The following is a 26,735-nucleotide window of genomic DNA, read 5'->3' on the forward strand; positions in this document are numbered from 1 at the left end:
GTCTTCCTCCCAGGTGGCCAGGATTTTACTTCCCTTTTGGCTGCCCCGGTTAGTTGGGCCACCAGGATGCTCACTTTTTGCTCTTCTGTGAGGGGGTACACCTGGAAGAGGCTATCCAGCTTTTCTCTAAAGTCATGCAGGGTATGTGACTCCCCTGAGTACTGGGGTAGCCAAGCTGCTCCCGGGATATAGGGCATGGTGAAGGGCATAACTGCAGCAGCGGTGGCGCTGGCGGGGGTTGAGGCAGTGAAGCTCTCCTCCGTATCCGACATCTTCCTCCCCCCTAGTGGACCGTGGCCTACCTCGCGATGATCCTGTTCCGTAGGCCGCGGCTCCGCAGTGGATCGTCAGGGTTGAGGACCTTCCGTCGCGCTCCGGTGACGTCGGCGTCTGCTGGGCTCCTTCCAGGACCTTACGCAACGTCCGGACGTGAGGCGGGGCTTCAGTTCTCGCGCGCTTTCGGAGTCCACGCCCCTCTTCTTCCCGCGCGGCGTCCTCAAGATGGCGTCCAATGGCGGGAAAACTCCACGGATGGCGGGAAGAAGGTCGAAGATGGCGCCGGATGGCGGGAAAACTTCGTGGATGGCGGGAAGAAGGTAGAAGATGGCGCCGGATGGCGGGAAACCTCCACGGATAGCGGGAATCTTCACCACTGGTAAGTTTGAACAGTCTTTGCTTTTCAGGCACGCAGTACCCGGTGGTTGCGGGCACGAAATCCTGCCAACTACGCCAAAGTTGACGCGCCCCTGGGCCTGTGTCGCGCTGCGTTGCGCACGCGGGAGCTTACCCGGAGCCGGATCTCTTGAGGGTTGTAGTCTCGTGGCGGCGACCCGGTCCGCGCCCAGGGAGTCAAACTGAGCGGCGATGTACTAGCAGTAGATGGTTGGTGACTACGCCACCCGTTGAATGCAGCTATGGAGCTGCCGCTGCAGGGCAGACCGCTGAGGCCGGTGGAAGGATGGTGCAGCGTGGATGGTATAACCCCCAACGGGAGGGGTATGGCCTCAGGGCAGCCGACGTGGATGATGGGGGTAGCAGGAACCACTCAGAGACGGTGCGGTGTAGTTCAGGGTCTTTACTGGTGACAAAGATAGACCCTCCCGGAGTACTTGCTAGTGATAGGGGCCTGGTCAGTCCTTGAGCAGATGGGATCTCCCCTGGCCAGGCGGAGTTGTAGGCCTTCCCAACTAACTGTACTCTTCTGGCTACCTTGCTAGAGGCGGGAATAAGTAGCCCACGTCCCTGAGTGTACCGTGTGGTGCTCACCCGTATGGCCGGTGACTCGGGGCCTTCTAATGGCTTCCGCTCCACGATGGCGGTGCTGGTCCCACGCGTGTGACCGTGCCTTCGGGCTTCTGGGCCAGAGGACCTGAAATCCTCTGCCGGACGGTTTCTGCTGCTGGGTAGGAGTTAGTCCCCACAGCCTCGGACTCCGGGTCCGGTAAGAAATCTTCTCAGTCAGGGCGAGCTCTGTAGCTGCCAGCCCCTGACTCGTTGTAACACTGCTCCCCACAGAGCTCCTGATGTTTCTTGCTATGCTGCTTCTCTTCTCTACACTTGTTCTGTCTTCTTTCTCACTAACTCTGCCTCAGCCCCGGGTTTATATAGGGGAAGTCCTTCCCCTCCCAAGACTGGGCGGGAGGTGTGGCATGCACAGGATCCCTGACCAAAGGACCTCCCACCTGCTCTCAGACGTAATATCTCTATCACTGTGGCAACCAGACCCCTGGGGTGTCACAACAGCATGTGACTTTGTCTGATCAAAGGTTCTGAATACTTATGACCATGTGATATTTCAGTTTTCCTTTTTTAATAAATTTGCAAAAATTTCTACATTTCTGTTTTTTTCAGTCAAGATGGGGTGCAAAGTGTACTTTAATGAGTAAAAAAATGAACTTTTTAGAATTTACCAAATGGCTGCAATGAAACAAAGAGCGAAAAATTGAAAGGGGTCTGAATACTTTCCATACCCACTGTACCATCAATAAAAATAGTGTAAAAAGATGATTACACACTGGTATGAAAAAGAGGGATTATTAGTGCCATATATTCAGTAAACTCCCAAATCCCTAATATCCATATTAGTTTTTTCATGCCACTCAAATTCAGCGCTAGAAAAAAAGGTGAGTATAAGTAAAATAATCTCATCCCCACCAAAAAGCGTGGTATACTAATATTCATATACCCAATATATCAAAAAGGGCAATATTATCCGGTGTACTTCTCGTCCCTTCCTTTCTTTGGACCCCCTATACACATTTTTACGATTATATATGTTTTTTGCAGTGTGCTGAATTTCAGTCCCAGTCTGGCCCTGAAAAGCTTAGTCTGTTGTACCTTCCTATATAGGCATCCAGCAAAAACAGTGGACACTACATGGTAAATGGTTTGTATAAATTGGAGCCTCTGGGTGATGTATGCCATAGTACACGTCAAGAAATAGCATCATCTGTGTAACACTAAATTGTTCTTAAGATATAAAAAAAAAATATCCCTAATAAATACATTTTCACCCTGTCCAGTCTTGCTGAGATGGAGCTGGGAGCAGTGGTTGTGACGCTCTTTAAGAGTTGTACAGGTATTATTTATGATCAGGTTTTATTGATGATACTTCATTAGGTTCAACACCAAAAGGCTGTTCTTCACATAACCTAAAAACATTACCACCCAATGTCGTCTGTAAGGAAATGTTGCCTCCCTCCCAGTGGTGTAAATGTGGGGAGGGCACAGTGACTGCAAGGACCCTGGGCGTTGGTGCAGCTGGCAGGATGGCATGTAGGGAGCGAGGATGTGGCACACTCAGGATGGAATCTTGGGAGCAGCAGGACTGATGAAGTGGAAGTCAACAGGGACTGAAGCAAGTTAAAGCACAGTGTGCACAGAAGGTGGAATATACCAATGTAAAGTGTTGAATCTCAATCCTAATACACAAGTGTGTGTCCTCATGGGCCTTAAATAGGATCATGGAGATGACATCACCGAACCACGCCGGGCAACCTGCAAAATTCATTGTGGAGCACAACAAGAGGGCAGCAGACTGACGTGAAGGAAGTGGAGCACAGGATAACCATGCATTGTAACACACAAATTTCCCAGGGTGCCAAATTATATGGGGATGCAAGAAAAAATAGCAGCAAATGAGATGACAAAAGCTGCATTGTCCTCTCCCAATAGTGTCACCTGTAAAACACAAACTAAAAAAAACACTAACTTTATAATAAACTTTAGGTTTCTACATACTTTTTCTAATCCTAAATATTGAGAAGATGGCCATAGGCATGAATAATGTTCATTTCTCACTAATTCCTCCAGCTGTATTAAATTAGAGGTATTCAGCCTAGTCCATGAGAAAAAGAAAAAGGTAGCACTCACCATCCTCTTAAAAAATCTTTATTTCATGTCCTTAAAAAACACTGCGGGAGAATCATGTGAAGACTGGATGGACGACAGCCGTTTCGCGCTAACTGCGCTTCAACGGGTCCTGTGTTGGGGAGGAGTGACGGGGATCCCATTTAAATAATTAATCTACCCACCTGATAGGGTTTGTCAAGTATATCCCCTGTCCATAGTGAGAACAAATACAAATTATGCCTCCATTACATTGTAACAAATTAAAACATAACATGTCAAAATATCCAATACCTGCAAAATCCTAAAAAGACAGTCATGTTGATTTTATTATTAAAACCTGTGGGACCCTGTGCCCGTGTGTGTAGAATCCACCTAGCTTCCCTCATCAGTAAGGGTATGTGCACACGGTCCGGACAGGCAGCGCTTTGGACGCAGCATACTTTATGCTGCGTCCAAAGCGCTGCGCTATATGAACGCAGGTGAATCCACATGTGTTCATTGAACCATGCGGATTTACTGCATTCAATACATTGTAGTGATCCAATTTCTTATGTGGAGACTAGCAACTCCGCAAGAGAAATTGACATGCTGCGGTCTGTAAAGATGCGCCACATGTCAGTTTCCGTGGGTGATCTGCAGGAGCACGGAGACGCATAGTGGACATGGGATTTCTACAAATCCCAACCACTATGCTCTAATGGCTGGCCGCTGCGGGTTTGACGCTGCATAAACACGCAGCTTCAAACCTGCTACGGCTCCTGATCGTGTGCACATACCCTAAGAGTTTGCGGAGATTACCTCCACGGGCTGGGAGTTGGACTCTTTTTGGTTCCACAAACCGCAGTACCTCGGGTTTCCCGGAATGCCTCTCCTATATATGTTCAATGAGCTTGTGTGAACCTTTACCTGTGGTGATTGAATTAAAATGTTCTACCTGAAATAGGCAAATTGCCTCTTCAGAGAAAAAGTGGACTTGCACTCTATAGCGCCCCCTATTGGAAGCAGCAATCCTACAAGTCACAATCAACGCTTTAACGAATCATGCAATATGACTTAGGATAAAAGCCAAACCAGTATCTCAATTTGCAGACACAGTGTTTTGGGCTGTTGGCCCTCGTCAGTGCAAAGTATGAGAACTGATTAGGCTAGATGAGAGGCTCTGGACTGAGGTCTAAGGGGTAACGTTTCTCCTTGTGGAGAGTGACATACCGGGCTCTGGCATGCCAAGGTAAGGAGGCTTATTCACCATGCAATGTTCCTCTGGGAAATTTAATATGCAAATTTCCTGTTCAGAGAAAAAGAGGACTTGAACTCTATAGCGCCACCTATTGGAAGCAGCAATCCTACAAGTCACAATCAACCCTTTAATGAGTCATGCAATATGACTTAGGATAAAAGCCAAATCAGAATCTCAATTTGCAGACACGGTTTTTCGGGCTGTTGGCCCTCGTCAGTGCAAAGTATGTTCTAACAAATGAACTAACCCAGGTAGAATTATTGGGAGGCAAAGAAAAACGGTATAAAGCAAAGACTAAGAGATTTATGTTTAGCTTCCGTTATGGATCCATGGATTGTCAGATAAGGACAGTGATAAATAAAAATTGGCACATTTTGGAAAGAGACAGAGAGATTGCAGACATAGTGGCACAAAAAACACTGACATCATGCAGGAGGAGTACCAGCATTAAAGATCTGTTGGTACATAATCGATTAAAAACAGAAAGAAAGAATTGGCTGCATAATTTGGGGCCGGATGGCAATCAGAAATGCGGCAAATGTAGTTTTGCTCATTCTATATGACATTACACATAGGGGATTTAGTCCATCAGGTTCAAACGTTTATCTCTTGTAGAACACGTTACGTGGTCGATATCATATTCTGCCCATGTAGTTTCTCTTACATCGGCAAATCCATACACCCACTATTTGTCCGGTTCCGTGAACATTTTAACTTAATCACCACAGGTAAAGATTCACACAAGCTCATTGAACATATATAGGAGAGGCATTCTATTTCTCATGGACTAGGCTGACTGCACTTTCTGCACCCGAGTCCCCATTATTCTAATGCAATCCACCTGTCCAATATAAGCATTCTTTGGGAACTTGAACCAGTGTCTGGTGCCAGCTTTTTTCCTCTTTTTGGCGACCACATTAGAAATATTGCCATCTTAAGGCTATGTGCCCACGTTGCATTTATGAAGCAGAAAATTTCTGCTGCATAAATGCAAGTCCTCTCCCGGAAAAACGCATGTGGCATTCCGCACGCGTTTATCGCGCATTTTTCGCGCGTTTATCACGCGTTTTCCACATGCGGAATTGCCTTGCATTTTTTATGCATTGGACTAAGGCAATTCCGCTTGCGGAAACGCAAAATTAAATGACATGCTGCGGATTTTTGAACGTGGCATAAACGCTGCGGAAAAATCCGCAACATGTGCATAGAACTTGCGGAATCCCATTGGGGACCATGGGGTGCGGATATACATGCGTTTTTCAAGCGTTTACGCTGCGGAAATTCCGCAGCATATACGCTTGAAAAATGCTACGTGGGCACACAGCCTAAACCTATACCGCACATCTGCAGGATATACATCCAGTGTGTAACAGATGCGGTTCCCACTAGCCCCGTTTGTTGATTCACAATGGCAGCTTTCCTTTTAAGGGTGAATGACAAGAACAATTGTTCTCCTGAGGTGGGACCTTCACCTCTCAGCCATTTATGTTATATCCTGTGGAAATGAACAAGCTGTGATCTGATTATCATCTAGGACAGGAGTCTCAAACTCTGCTAAGTATATGGGCCACACATAGAAAAAATGTGAATTTGAAGGGCCACATTCTTAGCAGGATGATATGAAATTTTTAATGATACCATATTGTTTTTTCTATACACCTTTTGGATCATTTTTGTCTTTTTTATTTTATTCTTTTAAATGGCATTCATTTTATGGGCTATGGTACAGTTTTATAGTTTTTACAAGTTTACAGTTTTACAGTTTTTCCAATTTTTATTTCCTTTTTATCTCCTAATTGGCCACATACAGTGGTTTTTTTTATTACAATTAGCACCATATAATAATTCTGACCAACTTCTTAAAGTAATGTCCCCATCTTGTAGTAGTTTCCCCATCTTGTAGTAATGTGCCCATCCCCATCTTGTAGTAATGTGCCCATCCCGGTCCTCATCTTGTAGTAATTTGCCCATCCTAGTCCTCATCTTGTAGTAATGTGCCCATCCCGGTCCCCATCTTGTAGTAATGTGCCCATCCCGGTCCCCATCTTGTAGTAATGTGTCCATCCTGGTCCCCATCTTGTAGTAATGTGCCCATCCCAGTCCCCATCTTGTAGCAATGTGCCCATCATGGTCCCCATCTTGTAGTAATGTGCCCATCCTGGTCCTCATCTTGTAGTAATGTGCCCATCCCGGTCCCCATCTTGTAGTAATGTGCCCATCCCGGTCCCCATCTTGTAGTAATGTGCCCATCCCGGTCCCCATCTTGTAGTAATGTGCCCATCCCGGTCCCCATCTTGTAGCAATGTGCCCATCATGGTCCCCATCTTGTAGCAATGTGCCCATCCTGGTTCTCATCTTGTAGTAATGGTCCATCCTGGTGTCACGGGTGTGTCAGAAGTGACAGACAGTCACCATGCAGTTGGTTGCAGGAGATCTCTTCATTTGACATTACAGACAACTTCTTAGAATCTGTATCTCTAGGACCCAGCGGCTACCTTCCTCTGGCTAATTAACACCCTTGCCTGGGTGTATAAATACCTGCTGTGTGCAAGAGGGAGGTGCCAGCGATATTTATTATGCCTTGTGAAGGCTTGACCAAGAGCAGTACTTCTTCCCCTCAGGTGCCAGAGGATGTGTGCGCATTTGTCTGGAGTCGACTAAAGCTAAGCGATTTTCCCTTGTTTGTCCCCTCTTGTTGTCTTTAGTGTTCAGTGGGGATAGACTAGCGCTCATCCCCTCCCTTCCCTAGCCTGAGCCTAACTCCAGGGAAAGACAGGGTGAGGTACGTGTATATATATATAGGGACTTTAGTGGAGACAGGGTGACACTAGATCAGCCTAGGAGGTCTCCTCTCCTCCCTTAACCTAGAGTCTGGGCTCCCTTTCCCTCTTCCCTTTGTGTTGCACTTAGTCTTTCCCACACCTTGCGTGACTACCGATCCCCATCTTGTAGTAATGGCCAATGCTGGTCCCTAACTTGTAGAACATTCAACTGAAAAGAATCACTGACTTCGGCAGGCCTCAGGAGCAGGCTGCAATCATTATGGGAGCTCAGGGGCTGCATGCATCCCTCGGGCCACGTTTTTGAGACCCCTGATCTAGGGGCAGAAATTTTTGCCACTTTAGGTGACAATTGTCAACCACAGAGCATTATACTGGGTTAGGAGCATATGGAGTTAGATGCAACGTTAACTTGATTTATACATGTCTACATTGTGTCTTATGTCAAATTCATCAGGTCCGGACGTGGAATTAACCAAAAAGTCTGTGTGATCTTGTCATAGAGAATCTCAGAAACTTTACTGTCACTTTAAATTGGTAAAAAAAAATATTATCCATTGACTTTAGCTAAATAGATACATTTACATCTATGTATTTTCTCTTTTGCTCATATCCATTATTCATTATGTCACTGTGTCCCTATGACTAATAGTATTAATGCATTTCACTCTGGTGACCTCATAGCATAAGAGAGTCGATGCTGAAAGCACCAATAAAATGCATTTAGTGAGCACTTCGAAACATCATAGATGCTAAATAGGTATAATAACCTGTCAGGACAGTGGGGGAGGAGAGCGGGCAATGGCTTGGCTTTGTATGGGGAAGAAATAAAGGAACAGATACATTTAATAACTTATCTTCATTGTAATCAGCAATTTATTGTTATATATAATAAATATACAAACAAACCTAAAAAATATAAAAACTGACCATTTGCACCTGTCAGTGTTCCTTCTCTTTAGGTTGTCCTCCTTTCTCCCGATGTTCATTGTACTTGTTTTTTGTCTAACATTATGCAATGACATGGATTCTTTAGCTTGAATCAAAATTGATTGACATTTACAATACAATTGTCTCTAGGACCAAACTTACAATTAAGCGTACACAAAGTAATGTCATAATACAGGAGTAACAAGCACCACAACAATGACATGGTGCATAGATAAATACAGTGAAGTCATTGGAAAGGGTTGCAGAACACAATGATGCCACAATTATGAGAAAAGAGTCTCTGATACAATATGGCAGCGCAGGGATGTCAGAGAATAGGAGTAATATAATCAGTATAATACAATAATGCACATTGTGATGTCACAGTACATGGGAAATAGACACTGTACAGTGATAGGATGCATTATTGCCCACAGTGATGTCTCGGGTAATGGTAAAAGGGGTGATACAGGACTGTGATATAATGACCTGACCTTAGCTCTTTTCGCTGCTTATATCTGGCGGCCGCCCGAGCTTATAACAGTTGATCAGTGGTTGTGCCCGCTATCGGCTGCAATATAAGTTGTGGTAATGACCACAGTGATGCCACAGCAGAGGGATAATAACCACAGCATCATAACAAAAGGATACTGTACACAGTGATTTCACTGTAAAAAAGTAACGAAGATGGTGATTTTAAAACAACACAGACATTGGTTGAAGGGAAAATTTGCCTTTTTAATTTCAGGGGACTTTTGAACGGAGGGGCACAGAAGAAGAAGTAAAACTGTTCCAGAAACAGTGGAGTAGCGCTGCCTGGAGGAGGTGCTCACTCAGTTTGAAAAAAAAAATGCAGTGAAATGTCTCCTTTAATCCTTGTCTTTGCCCTTGTGTTCGATTGCATGTTAAATAAAGATGATATATTACCATATTTTATGTACATGGGTGTACACATAGTGTTTTTTTTTAATGTGCCTCTTCCTCCATTCTGGTATATATCCCTTATCCTGGGCCCCATCCTGGTATATATGTCCCTTATTCTGGTATATATCCCCCATCGTGGTAAATATGTCCCTTAGTCTGGTATATATATCCCCCATCCTGGTATATATATCCCCTATGCTGCTGCTGTTCTTTAATGCATAGAAAAAAAAATTCAATTATACTCACCTTCCTTCCTCTCCGCCGCCATGCAGCGTCTTCTTCTGAAGCCGGCAGCTGACTTCAGTGTGCAAGCGACAGGAGCTTATGACGTCATTGCCATACGCCTCCAGTCACGTGCACGCAGACATCAGCTGGTGGCCTCTGATTGGCTGGCAGTGAGTATTGCTGCTCGCGGACCCGACTGGTCTCTGCGCTGCAATACACTTCAGTTGAATGTGCGTCCAAGGATGCACATCCAGATGAAGTTTGCACTGGTGTCGGCGGTCCCCCATCTGCATTATCATTACGCCCCTGATTCAGCTGACAGCTCTTTGCAGAGCTCCATTGCATTCTCCAATAGAAAGCCGTTACCAGACTCTTCTAGAAGTGGCTTATATCCTGGAGAACAAAAAGACCCGCTTTCAGAAATCCGACATGCTTCATCCTCATTGAACCTGAAATCATCTGTCGGGGTAGATGGGGGAATCAGCAGGCTCTAAAACACATTAGAGTGTTGTGCGTTCCCACAGATATTGGCGGTTGCTGTCTACGTTAGTCTAATGTGTATGGGGGTCTTTAGACAGGAAAATTGGTTGTGATCCCCAATAGGGACTAGGACTAATGTGGATGGGACCGTACAGCCCTGCAAAATATGGCACCATATAAGCAGCAACAAATAATTGCTTAAACAGAAATGTTTGAACCACTTGCCTGTTATTTCAGTAGCTTACATTTTGATGCTTAAATAGGAAAATATAAGTGTTTAGTAATTATATCCAGAATCGAAAACATTTACAAGTTACTATGTCTGTAGAATAACAAAGGCTTAGAAGAAGAGATACAATGTAACAATAAGTGTGTCACAATGTAACAAATAAAGTGTCAGTACAGAGGATGCCATTGATTTGCTGCTCTATCATGCAGCCTTTCTTGTTTTCACCCTGCGAGTGGGGGTGGGTATTTTGAAAGGCATTGCAGATAAATGATTTATATCCTAGATGCCAAATAGATAAAAATTACAGTAATTTGCATCTTGCAGCAATTAACGCTCACAGCACAATAAATACAGGAAGGTTAATTGTTTAGATTCCACTCCTCAACATTACAATAGCAGAAGCAGCATTCAAAACCTTTACATTACTACCATCCCCCAACTCCCCCCAAACTGCCTTCACTGTTATGTATTCATTGAGAATACAAATCAGTCTTCACTTTCTGTCCCATATAGGATACAAGCCCACAGGACCTTTCCACTGTGAACCTCCGCAATGGAAAGTCAACAGCAAAGTGAAAAACAATAGGATCTGCAACGATATCCGCAGTATAAATTTGCATAAAATCTGAAGCTCAGGTCAATTTGCAGATTTTGTTAGCGGCGTATTAATGAGCTTTTGTGAAATCTCATTCACAACATTGTTACTATAATAAACAGAAGATTTTCTGCACAAATCCACAGCAGAAAATCCGCTGAGTATATGCCCCATTATGTACCCATAAGGTGTCCATTTTCGATGTATGTGTTGTATCCATGTTTTCCACGGATAGACTGCAAACCCATTATTGTCTATGAGGTTGTTCACATATCCATTTTTTTTTTGCTGACTTTTTTGGAAAGATGTGCTTCAATCAGCAAAGATTTTTATGCTGACATAAACGAACCAATAAACCGACGAACTAGTGTTGTGTTCATTCATTGACTGAGAGTTGGCAGATTTACACTGGCTAAAAATCGAGAGAGCGTTCTTATGAACTTTAGTTTGGCGATTATCAGCCTGTGTAAATTGACCTTTAAGCAGCACCCTTTCCTGACCAATGGGGGGCAGTATTTTGAAAGATCTTCTGTAAATATCTCCACTTCTCTTATCATTTAGGTGACACCATTTAACTTTTCTCTCTTGGTTAGTTAAAAAGACTAGAAGCACTCCTATCTATAGCAGCAGAAGAGCATATCAGTACTAGAGATGAGCAAACCTTAAAAGGTTAGATTCGTTTCAGATCGGCGAACTTCCCGATATTCGCCGAACAATTCGTCGAACAGTTCGTCTAACATATCAGAATCCAATTGCATTCAATAGGGGGCAAAACCAAATGCATAGACAACACCTTCAAAGGGTCCCAAAAGCTGCAAAAATAGCTCAAATTTGGGGCAAACACTAGGAAAAGTGGCATCAAGTGACCCACAGTGCACATTTTAAAATTGGACAGCAGCACTCAGCCATAGGCCATGCATGAGGTATCAGGGTCTGGGCCAGCATTTACAGCTTTGAATTTATCTTCAAATGAAGACGAGGTGGGTGAGGGATCGGTGTAGGCCTGCTGTGCTGAGAGCCCTGATACCACATGTAACAGCTCAAGCTGATTTTCTGCTCAGCCACATTCAGATGGCACAAACCTCAGTTTCATAGAGTAGTATTGGTACAAAAACTTAAGGATAGTAACACGGGTAGTTGACTGAAAGTAAGTGGAGACCTGCCGGTCTGGGAGCCCTACTTCTACAGTCAACGCACATGAAGGAGACCCAACCACGAATCTCCACATTTCAAAAAATTAGGAGCAGACACCACCAAAGTGGCATCAACTTCACTAGAGTAGAAATAGTATAATGGGGACCGACACCTCTTCCAATACAGCTAACCGAGCACATGGAGACCCAATCAGGAGTCTCCACTTTTCAAAAAATTAGGCGCAGACACCACCAAAGTGGCATCAATATCACTAGAGTACAACTATTATAATGGGGCACTGAAACCCCTTCCACTACAGCCAACTCAGCAGATGGAAACCCAATCAGGAGTCTTCACATTTCCAAAAATGAAGGGCAGACATCATCAAAGTGGCATCAATTTCACCAGAGTAGAATTGGTATAATGGGGCACTGACACTCCTTCCACTACAGCCAACCCAGCACATGGAAACCCCATCACGAGTCTCCACATTTATAAAAATTAGGGGCAGACACCAGCAAAGTGGCATCAATTTCACCAGAGTAGAACTAGTATAATGGGGCACTGACACTTCTTCCACTACAGCCAACCCAGCAGATGGAGACTCAATCAGGAGTCTCCACATTTCAAAAAATTAAGGGCAGACACCAGCAAAGTGGCATCAATTTCACCAGAGTAGAACTAGTATAATAGGGCACCGACACCTCTTCCACTACAGCCAACCTAGCAGATGGAGACCCATTCAGGAGTCTCCACATTTCCAAAAATTAAGGGCAGACACAAGGAAAGTGGCATCAATTTCACCAGAGTAGAACTAGTATAATGGGGCATTGACACCCCTTCCACTACAGCCAACCCAGCAGTTGGAGACCCAATCAGGAGTCTCCAAATTTCAAAAAATTAAGGGCAGACACCAGCAAAGTGTCATCAATTTCACCAGAGTAGAACTAGTATAATGGGGCACTGACACCTCTTCCACTACAGCCAACTCAGCAGATGGAAACCCAATCAGGAGTCTTCACATTTCCAAAAATGAATGGCAGACATCATCAAAGTGGCATCAATTTCACCAGAGTAGAATTGGTATAATGGGGCACTGACACCCCTTCCACTACAGCCAACCCAGCACATGGAAACCCCATCACGAATCTCCACATTTATAAAAATTAGGGGCAGACACCAGCAAAGTGGCATCAATTTCACCAGAGTAGAACTAGTATAATGGGGCACTGACACTTCTTCCACTACAGCCAACCCAGCAGATGGAGACTCAATCAGGAGTCTCCACATTTCAAAAAATTAAGGGCAGACACCAGCAAAGTGGCATCAATTTCACCAGAGTAGAACTAGTATAATAGGGCACCGACACCTCTTCCACTACAGCCAACCTAGCAGATGGAGACCCAATCAGGAGTCTCCACATTTCCAAAAATTAAGGGCAGACACAAGGAAAGTGGCATCAATTTCACCAGAGTAGAACTAGTATAATGGGGCATTGACACCCCTTCCACTACAGCCAACCCAGCAGATGGAGACTCAATCAGGAGTCTCCACATTTCAAAAAATTAAGGGCAGACACCAGCAAAGTGGCATCAATTTCACCAGAGTAGAACTAGTATAATAGGGCACCGACACCTCTTCCACTACAGCCAACCTAGCAGATGGAGACACAATCAGGAGTCTCCACATTTCCAAAAATTAAGGGCAGACACAAGGAAAGTGGCATCAATTTCACCAGAGTAGAACTAGTATAATGGGGCATTGACACCCCTTCCACTACAGCCAACCCAGCAGTTGGAGACCCAATCAGGAGTCTCCAAATTTCAAAAAATTAAGGGCAGACACCAGCAAAGTGTCATCAATTTCACCAGAGTAGAACTAGTATAATGGGGCACTGACACCTCTTCCACTACAGCCAACTCAGCAGATGGAAACCCAATCAGGAGTCTTCACATTTCCAAAAATGAAGGGCAGACATCATCAAAGTGGCATCAATTTCACCAGAGTAGAATTGGTATAATGGGGCACTGACACCCCTTCCACTACAGCCAACCCAGCACATGGAAACCCCATCACGAGTCTCCACATTTATAAAAATTAGGGGCAGACACCAGCAAAGTGGCATCAATTTCACCAGAGTAGAACTAGTATAATGGGGCACTGACACTTCTTCCACTACAGCCAACCCAGCAGATGGAGACTCAATCAGGAGTCTCCACATTTCAAAAAATTAAGGGCAGACACCAGCAAAGTGGCATCAATTTCACCAGAGTAGAACTAGTATAATAGGGCACCGACACCTCTTCCACTACAGCCAACCTAGCAGATGGAGACCCAATCAGGAGTCTCCACATTTCCAAAAATTAAGGGCAGACACAAGGAAAGTGGCATCAATTTCACCAGAGTAAAACTAGTATAATGGGGCATTGACACCCCTTCCACTACAGCCAACCCAGCAGTTGGAGACCCAATCAGGAGTCTCCAAATTTCAAAAAATTAAGGGCAGACACCAGCAAAGTGTCATCAATTTCACCAGAGTAGAACTAGTATAATGGGGCACTGACACCTCTTCCACTACAGCCAACCCAGCAGATGGAGACCCAATCAGGAGTCTCCACATTTCCAAAAATTATTGTTAACATCTGCTGCAGCAGCAGCAACAGCAGGCACAGAAGCCACAACAAAGATATTACAGACTGCAATAACATGAGATCAATGCAGCACACTAAAAACTACACCATTGCCTAGTCTGCACAAACTGTGATTGGGGTGCAAAAGTCCTTGGAGATCCATGACTTGTTCATCTTTTTGAAAGTTAGGCGGTCTACACTTTCAGGGGACAGCCAGATGCGCTTATCCGTCAGGACACCACCAGCAGCGCTGAAGACACGTTCTGAGAGAACGCCGGCTGCCGGGCATGATAAAACCTCCAAGGCGTGACAGGCGAGCTCAGGCCACTCTTCCATTTTTGAAGACCAAAATGTGAAAGGGTCCAAACCCTCCCTGATGGTATTGATATTTAGCTCAAGATACTCCTGCACCATCCTCTCCAGTTGTTCACCACGTGTCAGACTTGTACTCTGTTGTGCTGGTGCATGAGCTGGTCTAAAAAATGTGTGAAACAACTCACAGAATTTGCTTCTGCCACTTACACTACTGCTGCTAATGATTTTGCGTTGACAAATTGATGTTACCGAGGCTGGAAGTCTACAACTGTGATGCACACTGTGTGCCTCACTGCTGTCTTGGGGAAAACCTCTCTTAAGGTTGTCTAAAAGCGTGTTTCGATACTCTAGCATGCGCAGGTCCCGTTCCAGGGCGGGAAGCATCTGGCAAATTTACTCTTGTGCCGTGGCTCCAACAGAGTGGCAACCCAGTAGTCAGCACTATTTTGAATCCTAACAATACGGGGATCGTGTTGCAGGTAGTGCAGCAAGGCGCTCATGTGTTGGGCTCTTCCATGAGGTCCTAGCCTATGGTGTGTTGGTGGCTGGGTAACACTGATGCCTATTTCCTCCATCCCCTACCGCCAACCACGGACAACAGAGAGGGGATCATTATCCTCTTCATCTCCTGACTGTTGCTCGCCCATCACCTCTTCCTACTCATCCTCCTCCATTTGTTCCTCGGCTCCTACACCTTCACAAACAGTTTGTCTGGTAACACGAGCCCCCCTCGATCGCTGTAATACACCCTGCCTTGGCACCCACCTGTTTGATGACAGTGTGGAACTTAGAGACATTATTATCCATTCCGCATCCTCCTCTGTTTCCTTCTCTTTCTCTGGGACCACCACCTCCTCCTGCAGACTATTCAAAGGTGCTCCAGCATGTAGATGACCGGAATAGTGATGCTGATGACGGCATCGTCAGTGCTAACCATCTTAGTAATCATTTCAAAACTGTGCAGAAGGGTGCAGAGGTCCTTAATCTTTTCCCACTCCCCAAACGTGATTTGCACCACGTCCGTACTGCGTTGACCCAGGCTATACGACATGACATACTACGTCAGGGCTCGTTGCTGCTGCCACAGTCGCTGCAACATGTGCAGAGTGGAATTCCACCGTGTCGGCATATCGCATATAAACTGGTTAACTGGTATGGACAAAGACTTCTCTATCGATGCATGTCGATGACCTGCACAGCAACCGTGCTTTCTGCAGCAACACATCCAGGCTGGGATAGTGGGGGAGAAATTGATCTACCACCAGGTTGAGGATGTGAGCCATGCAAGGCACGTGTATGAGGTTGTCCCGGCATAGGGCAGCCACCAGGTTTTCATTGTTATCGCACATGGCCTTCCCTGGCTCCAGGTTCAATGGAGACAGCCATTGCTCAGCCTAGCCTGGATAGCTGTCCACAACTCTTGACCTGTGTGACTGTGATCTCCAAGATTAATTTTAACACTTGCTGATTGCGGTGAGCCCTGGAGGAGTATGGAGGTGGTGGGGATTAGCTCTGCACTGTTGGAACACATGTCTCTTTAAGGCGGAGGTAGAGGGAGCAGGTGGAGGGCCTAGAGGAGGTGGAGGAGGCAGAAGCAGTGGAGGAAGTGTTCGATACAGAGGTTTGTCCCGCAATCCTTGGGGATTCCCTTCCCCATCTGTCCCACAGCCACCAGGGTCACCCAGTGCCCAGTTAGTTAGATGTAATGCCCCTGGCCATGCTTACTCATCCAGGTGTCTATGGTGAAATGCACCCTGGCAGACATAGATTTAGTCAAGGAACGGGTGATGTTGTCTGCGACATGCTGGTGTAGCGTAGGCACAGCTTTCTTAGAGAAGCAATGGCGATTGGGCAACTGGTAGTGGGGGACTGCAATGGCCATTAGCTTTCGGAAACCATCTGTATCCACCAGGCGGAAAGGCAGCATTTCCGTGGCCAACAGATTGGAGATGGTGGAGTTCAACCTGTTAGTGTCATGGGGTTACCGTGACAGTTTGGAGCCAGAAGACCTCAGCTTCAGATGGCTTCTACTCCAGCTTCGAGAAGAAGCACTTCTCTGTCATTTTAAATGTGTGTTTATTTCTTCCGGCAGAACTGGGGTTAAGCGGTCATGTTTGAATTCCCTGTGCTCACAACTGAGCTCGGTTAGCCACTCCTTTTCCCTTTATAATCTGGGCTCTGATACAAATCCTTGTCAAAGCTAGCTTTTGCTGCATGGCTAACGGAGGGATGTTATGGGTCCGGATGGTGGAGCCACTGTGCCTTTCCATATTACAGCGCTAAAAATCCAGCTATTTAAAACTGAGGTTTGTCCGTCACACGGATCACATATAATTGCGCTGAAAATCCTGCCATTTCTGGCCTCCATTGAAATTTTGTTGCAGTGTGTCAGCGAAGTTATTGACACGAGGTCGCTGTTAAAAATAGTTACCTACAGGCCAGCTATTTAAAACTGTGGTTTGTCCGTCACACGGATCACATATAATTGCACTCAAAATTCTGCCATTTCTGGCCTCCATTGAAATTTTGTTGTAGTGTGTCAGCGAAGCTATTGACATCAGTTTGCGGTCAAAAATAGTTACCTACTGGCCAGCTATTTAAAACTGTGGTTTGTCTGTCACACGGATTGCATATAAGTTCGCTCCAAATTCAGCCATTTGTAGTGAGCGTGGAAGATATTGTCCTCCATTTAAAATGGGCAAGGCGCGTGGCAAGGGATGGGGAACTGGACGTGATGGTGATGGTGCATGCAGAGGCCGAGGCCGTGGGCAAGCTGAAATTGTGCCACAACAAACACCCACATCTTCTCGCCCGACCTTCCTGTCCCAATTACTAGGGGACCGCAGCACACCACTATTGAGCTCAGAGCAGTGTCAAAAGGTTGTTGGTTGGATAGCGGATAATGCTTCCAGTCACTGTGCCAGCACCACCCTGTCTTCCACACGGTCAAGTCTCAGTAGCCATGAGTCTGGACTGCATATTCCTCACCCTGATCCTGCTTCCTCCCACCATGCCGAGTGCCCAGAGACAACTGATCTCACACTTGGACACTCCGAAGAGCCGTTCACCTGTCCATTTATAGATTCGGGCCTCTCGCCTGGTCCATTTGAAGCGGGGCAAAAGGAGATTGCATGTAGCGATGCCCAAATATTTGAGCAGCCACGATCATACGAAGGCGACGGTGGGAAAGTGTCACAAGAGGGATGATATAGTAACTGACCCAACCTGACAGGAGGACATGCAGAGCGAGGACAGCAGCACACAGGGGGAGGGAGGAAGAGCACCCCAACAGGCAGGAAGAAGCAGTGTGGTGGCCGCAGACAGAAGGCAGGCAACCGTTCCCCGTAACACCAACACGAAGTTGCCAGTACAACTGTTAGGCCTTCCCGAGTCTAGTTGTTTTTTAAAGACTCTGCCGATAACCCCAAAAAGGCCATTTGCACCACCAGCCAGGCCAGCATCAACTACCAGCCTAACCACCACCAGCATGATCAGGCACAAGGCAACGAAGCACCCGACTTTGTGGGCCGAACCCCAGGGTCCTGAGACAGTGTCTGCGGGTGACACCACTGCTTCTTCTGCTGTTGTGCATGCAAGCCAATCCCCTGTCCATAGTGCATGTGAATATGCCTCCTGCCCTGCACCTGTCGTTGCACACTCTCAACTAGCACCATCAGCAAGCATGTCCTTGTCCCAGTGCAGCGTTTAGTTGTCCATACCCAAGTCCTTGGAACGCAAGCGCCAATACGCAGCCAACGCCCCACAGGCCACACTACTAAATTCCCACATTTTGCGACTGCTTGCGCTCGAAATGTTGCCTTTTAGGCTCATGGAGACGTAAGCTTTCTGCAACCTGATGACGACGGCCGTCCCTCGGTACTCGGTCCCCTGCTGCCACTATTTCTCCCGGTGTGCCAGTCCCGCATTACACGAGCACGTGTCCCACAACATTAGCCATGCCCTCAACAATGCAGTTACTGGGAAAGTCCACCTAACCACGTGACAAGTGCTTGTGGGCAGGGACGGTACATCTTGCTAACGGCACACTGGGTTAACATAGTGGAAGACGGGACCCAGTCGGACCTTGGGACGGAACACATCCTCCTGAGGATTGCGGGCCTTAGGGTAATCAGATTTGTCCCCACAGCTCCTGCACCTCATCCTCCTCAGCCTCCTCCTCCTCTTCAGCCTCCATCTCCGAAATGACCACATCAGTCACAAGCTGGAAGCACTGCCTCAGCCAAACGGCAACAGGCTGTGCTGAAGCTAATATGCTTAGGTGACAAACCACAACAATGCTGAAGAGTTGTGGACAGCTCTGAAAGAGCAGGCAGATCTGTGGCTGACACCGCTGAACCTACAGCCAGGCATGGTCGTGTGTGACAATGGCTGGAACCTGGTCATGGCTCTGAGGTGAGGCGAGCTCACACATGTACCATGCCTGACCCAATTGCTTAACCTCGTGGCTCAGCAGTTTCTCAAAACCTACCCGGAGCTGCCGAATCTGCTTGTCAAAGTACGTCGCCTGTGTGCCCATTTTAGAAAGTCAGCTCCAGTTTCCGCCGCCCTTGCCGTGCTTCAGCAGCATTTGCAGCTTCCGGCTCACTGACTGGTGTGTGATGTCCCCACACGTTGGAACTCTACACTGCAGACATTGGGAAGGATTTGTGAGCAGAAGAGGGCAGTTGTTGAGCACTAGTGTCAAGGTAAAATATATATATTATAGAAAATCAATTAGTTTCTTTTAATAGATTACCTAATCAGTGTGAATCAATATACCGATGATGGAATAATCTATGTGTATGTATGTATGCAAATGTGTATATGCACATGGATTATGTTAATAGTTAATAAATATATAACTAACAGCTTCTGTTCTTATTTGTAGACATGCGCAACTAAATGATTTCCTGGGAATGACGTATGCAACAGAGAGATTCATGTCGAGTTGGCAAAGATGGCGCTGAGAGACGACCTCACCCCCTCCCATCGGAATTCCTAAGGCGTTACTCAGACCAAGAGAAACATAGATGAACAAATTACAGTGTGCCGAGTTATCAGAAAAGAGCAATAAATTTAACTAATCCCACCTAGAAGGAGACTACTATATAACCCCATGTCTATGTAATAAAGTATGGCATTTGCGTGGTTCAGTCTCTGAGTGAAGTTTTTCAACCAGATTAGCAGATTTGGTTAATTAGCTTCTCTGCATGCACTCGGACATCTTTAATTTGGAGGAGAGCAGTTACCTAGTGTATCTTAAATTGGTGAAACCTCCACAAATGGTGCCGTGACTCGGATCACACTCGAGGGGACTCTTAAGTTTCGGGGTGCCCATCACCGAACCACCTACGGACGAGCCGGGACTGCTCAAAGCGAGAGCCTGATCAACTCTCATCACTGAATACGGTAAGTCTGCAGATTTAATGAATCCATAGTGGTTACTCGTATTTTGAGCGGTCTCTGGTGAGTTTGTGGTGTCTAGATTGGCCCTTAGGGACAGCCCGTGCGACTGGGTGGGTCCCCGCTGTGTGATTCCAAGAACTCTGGTGTGTAGTCGCTCCTGGCTAACTGCTGCTCTGTGGTATCTTAGGCGTCCCGTTCCATTAGAACGATCTTTGTACGCAGGGGCGTACAAGTATACACTTGAAAATTTAGGAAAATTTCTTTGTTTATAACGCAGGAACACGGGGAGTGATGTTCTTGCTGATAAGTCGTGTATTAAGTCGTCATTAGGACGCGGGCGCGCGGGGCAGACCAATCCTCTATTAAGTCGTGTATTAAGTCGTGGGACACACGGGGAGGGAAGTTACTGATAAGTCGTGTTAAGTCATTATTAAGGCGCGGGCACGCAAGGTTAACTTATCCTCTATTAAGACGTGGAATACGCGGTGAGCCGACTGCATCGTAAAGCCGTATATTAAGACGTCACTAGGACGCGGGTGCGCGGGGTGTTCAGTGCTTCATTAAGTCGTAAAAGAATCAATTCAGTACTTGGTAGGGAGTGTAGGGACTTGTTACAATTCTACTTGTGTATCAGCTGCCTGGTCTGATCATAAGTCTAGGGGGACAGGACACCTGGAGCCAAAATCATGAAAAAACTAAAGACATTGTTTGTGTCGCAGGGCAGGGGCGGACCGACCGCCCGTGCAGCCGATTCATTGAACGGGGGCCCCCGAGGGAGAGGGGGCCCCTCCAGCCTCCAGCAGGGCCGCCATCAGGGCATGACTGCCCTGACTCCAGCATGGGGCCCGGCCGGTCGGGGCCCCCTCGGAGCCCCCCTCTTGTGCGTCTCCTCATGGGGCCCCCCCCGCAGGACCCCCCGCCGCCCCCAGCCCCATGCTGAGCGCAGGGACATCTCCGGTCATGTGACGGTGCCGGCACAATGCTTACCCCTCCCCGTGCCTCCGCAGCATCTTCTGCGTCCTCTGACTGTGACGTCTCAGGTCAGGGGGCGCGGTGATATGTTTACACCTCGCGCGATCTCTCCTGAGCTGTCACAGCGGGAAGACGCGGGCGATGCTGGAGTCCGGATCAGCATCAGGTGAGAAGCGAGGTGAGTATTTGATTTTTTTTTTTTATTTATGGAGGCATGGGGCATTATATGGTGGGGGGAGAGTGGGTGTGACATCCTGCATGGGGCATTATATGGGGGGGGTGACATACTGCATGGGGCATTATATGGGGGGGTGACATGCTGCATGGGGCATTATAAGAGGGGAAGGGGGGAAGTGACGTCCTGCATGGGGCATTATAAGGGAGGGGGGTGACATCCTGCATGGGGCATTATATGGGGGGGGTGACATCCTGCATGGGGCATTATAAGAAGGGAAGGGGGGAAGTGATGTCCTGCATGGGGCATTATAAGTGAGGGGGGGGTGTGACATCCTGCATGGGGCATTATATGGGGGGTGACATACTGCATGGGGCATTATATGGGGGGGAGTGACATACTGCATGGGGCATTATATGGGGGGGTGACATACTGCATGGGGCATTATAAGAGGGGAAGGGGGGAAGTGACATCCTGCATGGGGCATTATAAGGGAGGGGGGTGTGACATCCTGCATGGGACATTATAAGGGAGGGGGTGTGACATCCTGCATGGGGCATTATAAGGGAGGGGGTGTGTGACATCCTGCATGGGGCATTATAAGGGAGGGGAGGTGACATCCTCCATGGGGCATTATAAGGGATGGGGGGGTGACATCCTGCATGGGGCATTATAAGGGAGGGGGGGTGACATCCTGCATGGAGCATTATAAGGGAGGGGAGGTGACATCCTCCATGGGGCATTATAAGGGATGGGGTGTGACATCCTGCATGGGGCATTATAAGGGAGGGGGCGCGTGACATCCTGCATGGGGCATTATAAGGGAGGGGTGTGACATCCTGTATGGGGCATTATAAGAGGGGGAGGGGGGAATTGACATCCTGCATGTGGCATTATAAGGAGGGTGGGTGTGTGACATACTGCATGGGGCATTGTCAGGAGGGGGGGTGTGTGAGCTCCTGCATGGGGCATTATAAGGGAGGGGGTGGTCTGACATACTGCATGGGGCATTGAAAAGGGGGGAAGTGACATCCTGCAAGAGGCATTATATGGGGGGGGTGACATCCTGCATGGGGCATTTTATGGGGGGTAGAGGTGACATCCTGCATAGGGCATTAAAAGGGGGGTGTCATCCTGCATAGGTCATTATAAGGGGGAAACAGCCTGCATGGAGCGTTACATGGGGGCCAATATTCTGTATGGAGTATTATATGGGGGTCAGTATTCCGTATGGAGCGTTATATGGGGGACAGTATCCTGTATGGAGCGTTATATGGGGACCAGTATCCTGTATGGAGCATTATATGGGGACCAGTATCCTGTATGGAGCATTATATGGGGACCAGTATCCTGTATGGAGCATTATAAGGGGGTCAGTATCCTGTATGGAGCATTATATATGGTGTATATGGTATATTGTATATGGTATATATTATATATGGTGACAGCCATACTTGTCACCAGGAATGGATGGCAGGTTAACACCAAGACCACATGTCTTCAGGACTGGAAGTGAACCTACGTTAAGCCCAACAGAAATCCGGAGGTTCAGCTCTGAGGCTCACTCTGCAGAGGCATTGAGGGGATCAGACAGTCAGCTCTGTCCTAGACTCCCTCCAAAGTCCAGCAAGTCATTGTATGTCAAGCAGCCACAGTCCCCTACAATCTGGCATAACTCCGAAGCCAACTATTGTGAACTGCACCCTACTACTATAGAGGACGTTGGGTGGACAAAGACACATTCGTCACACAGCAGCTTTCTGGAAAGTCAGAAAACGGATGAGGAGGAGACTTTCTCTCTTAGTAACTCAGAACTGAACTTCCCCACATTGGAGGACAGTATATCTCAGTGCTCACAACCCGAACATACTGATACGGGGGACGAGATAGAGTTTGTTAGGCCGGTGTATGAGAACGTATCCTCTTTTAATCCAAATGACTTTGAATCTATTTTACTCCCCTCTGAAAATAAACCCTTAGAAACAGCCCTACTGAAACGGGCCAAGGAACTATTCACAAACAATGACCCAAGGACTATTGCCAAGCACATCCTCCGCATGGACTGTAAGGTTACTAGGATACTTGATGTCTCGTCAGAGATGGAAAAGATGATGGGAGTGGGCTGTGGATTGGAGATGATTACTCTACCGCATGGCCACCAACTGCGCCTGGATCTAATCGAAAGGCACACAACTATGGCAATAGGGATCGCAGTGGATATTTTGGGATGTACGGGTAATTTAGAAGAAAGAGTTGCAACACTGAACAAGGTCATCCAACTTGCGGTAGAACTCAAGGATTTGGGAGACTACTTTGCATTCACTTCCATTATGAAAGCACTGGACATGCCTCAGATTGCAAGACTGGAACATACGTGGACAATTCTGAGGCATCAATACACACAGACAGCGATCACTTATGAAAAGCAGTTGAAGCCCTTTAGCAAAGCTTTGTATGAAGGAGCAGGTACGGCACTTGGCCCACAGGATAATTTGACAATCCCACTTGTGCTGCCTATACTACTGTTGCTGGAGCGCCAATCTGCCATATTTGAAGGAATGGACTGGTGGGAGAACCACAACCGAGGATGTGAAATAATGTTTGGTCATCTGGAATCGGCACGGATAATTGCCCAGAATGCAGCTTTGTATCAAAGCAATGCACAGCGGCTCTTGGAAGGATTTAAGCCAGATGAAGAGATGAGCGAAGTGTTCAAGACAGAATTTCAAATGAGACTTTTATGGGGAAGCAAAGGAGCCCAAGTCAACCAGGCTGAAAGATACCAAAAATTCAGCCAGATCTTAACAGCCTTGTCCCGAAAATTATAACCACCACCATCATCATCATCTTGAAACAAAACTGCGTCCGATCTGTGCTGTATAAAGTAGAGACTGATTTCAGACATTAGCATTTTGAGCTGTTTTTTGGAACGGCTTGCTGTATATGTATATTTTGTCATTTTGTTTTTAAAGAAACCTATAACAGCAAATTATTTATCTAATATTACTATCACTTTGATCTCCGCTACTAATTGTGTAGTAGCATGATGGACAATTGCAGTTCTTACCGTAAATGCATAATAGTTATAAAAACATATCAAATTCTCACTTTTCACAACAACCAATTAGTCTTTTTAAAAAAAATGCAGAAGGCCCAAAAGTGCACGTTATTCGTGGATGAAATGAGTTCTGTAAATATAATGGTCATTAACATACATGTCACCCAGATGAGCCAAAACGAAACCATGGCGAATAATGAAATGTTTTGATTTTTATTCCATGAAAATATTCATCAACAAATGCATTTAAGAAAAAAAAAATATGCACGGGAAACAAAACTAATGCACTGGGACAAAATAAAACCATTATTAAGACCACTCTCTGAATTATTCACAAGTATGTACCTAGATTAGATGGTTGGTGGGCTCTGCCGAAAGCAGCTGGTCCGGACAACTTTATTCCAATACGCAAAAGGGCCAAGCAAAACACTAATACCCAGCGGATTTGACTAGGTAAAATCTCCAGCAGAATATAATAGTAGGCATGCAGATGTAGGTTTTCATAAGTTTGTTTGCACAGAAATTGACCAGTGATGAGTATTTTAAAACTCACAACATCTCAATTTCTTTTGCTAATTTCACAGAGTATCCAACACTGGAGCTACTGCAACCCCTCAACCTACTGTCTCCGCCCCATTCCTGTAGACTGTAAGCCCACAAGGGCAGGGTCCTCTTCCCTCCGTACCAGTCGATCATTGTTAGTTTGTTTACTGTAAGTGATATCTGTATTTGGTATGTAACCCCTTATGTACAGCACCATGGAATCAATGGCGCTATATAAATTAATAATAATAATAATAATTATACGGTGCCCATAATACTGTATGGAGGACTATACTGTCCGGTCTGCACTGTGCGCTGTGAGGATTCGCCGGTTTCTGAGCTATTGTAGAATTTACAATAGATATCGCTCATGTAATGGGGCATTATAAGGGGGAACAGCCTTCTTGGAGCGTTATATGAGGGCCAATATTCTGTATGGAGCTTTATATGGGGGTCAGTATTCTGCATGGAGCGTTATATGGGGGACAGTATTCTGTATGGAGCGTTATATGGGGGCTAGTATTCTGTATGCAGTGTTATATGGGGACCAGTATCCTGTATGGAGCGTTATATGGGGACCAGTATCCTGTATGGAGCATTATATGGGGACCAGTATCCTGTATGGAGCATTATAAGGGGTCAGTATCCTGTATGGAGCATTATATGGTGCCCATAATACTGTATGGAGGACTATACTGTCTGGTCTGCACTGTGCGCTGTGAGGATTCACCGGTTTCTGAGCTATTGCAAAATTTACAATAGATATCGCTCATGTAATGTAGTAAGTGAAATCCTTGGCCTTGTACTATATATATATATATATTTCTCTGTGGTATCTGTGCATCATGAATCATGGTATGTGTTAAAGGGGCCCACTGAAACTCTGTCGCCCAGGGCCCACAAAAACCTGGAACCGGCCCTGGGGGTAAGTACAGTATAACAAGTTTTATTTTTTTTAAATACAATTAATTAACTAGGAGTGGGGGGAATCAGAGATGCACGGGGGGATGAGAGATGCACGGGGGGGGGGCCCTTCATGCCCCCTATGAAGGGCAGGGGGGGGCAAAAAAAATTCTTGCACAGGGGCCCACTACAGTCTGTGTCCGCCCCTGTCGCAGGGGTCACTCGATCAGGAGCGACAGGACCCCAAACATATAGTTGCTAGAAGAGAACGAAGGAAATATGTAGAGAAAAACAAAAAAGTAATGTCATTGTGTGGGTTGTACCCGGGGGGTAGATTACAGTACGAGATGTTGAATGCAGCAATTTGTCAAAACGGGAACACTGGAAGATAATGGGTTGTTGCAAAGTGAATACATGTGGAAAAAGGCTGCGCTGAGTTTATCGAAAGAAGGGAAAAAGTATGTGCAGAAACTTAAATAGTTAACTAAAATATGCGAGCTACCAGATAAGGGCTGGTTACAGTCGCTAGAATGGCAAGAAAATATGAGGAAGAAAAAGGACAAGCTAGAAGATAAAGGATTGTTACAAACAGCTTTGGCTTGGAATAGAACAGCAGAGAATTTGTCAAAAGAAAGGTGGGCGGAGGAAGAAAATACAGACAATAAGGGAAAGACGCCATGTTATGTGTATCACAAAGATACTGCTCTCCAGCCACCGCCCGATAATGGCGGACGGGGGGGATGGACTTGTACAAATTGCAGTCAGCAGAATCCTGATAATAGAGATACTTGTCTTGCATGCGGGGCACCACGTCCCAGACCTCACACTGTTCCTCCCCTCCACACCAT

General features: G+C 46.3%; 1 protein-coding gene across 1 annotated transcript; it reads left to right on the plus strand.

Annotated features, from left to right (window-relative positions):
- Positions 1-9,488: 9,488 nt before the first annotated feature.
- On the plus strand, positions 9,489-24,215 carry LOC141264628 (breast cancer anti-estrogen resistance protein 3 homolog). The gene is made up of 2 exons (XM_073676905.1): positions 9,489-9,914; positions 22,832-24,215. Exons 1-2 carry the CDS (start codon positions 9,489-9,491, stop codon positions 24,209-24,211), a joined length of 1,806 nt encoding a protein of 601 aa, XP_073533006.1. The 3' UTR covers positions 24,212-24,215.
- Positions 24,216-26,735: the final 2,520 nt, after the last annotated feature.

Source organism: Phyllobates terribilis, unplaced genomic scaffold (genome assembly GCF_046119375.1).
Source record: "Phyllobates terribilis strain yellow unplaced genomic scaffold, ASM4611937v1 Scaffold_4__5_contigs__length_816908805, whole genome shotgun sequence".
Classification (NCBI taxonomy): Eukaryota; Metazoa; Chordata; class Amphibia; order Anura; family Dendrobatidae; genus Phyllobates; species Phyllobates terribilis.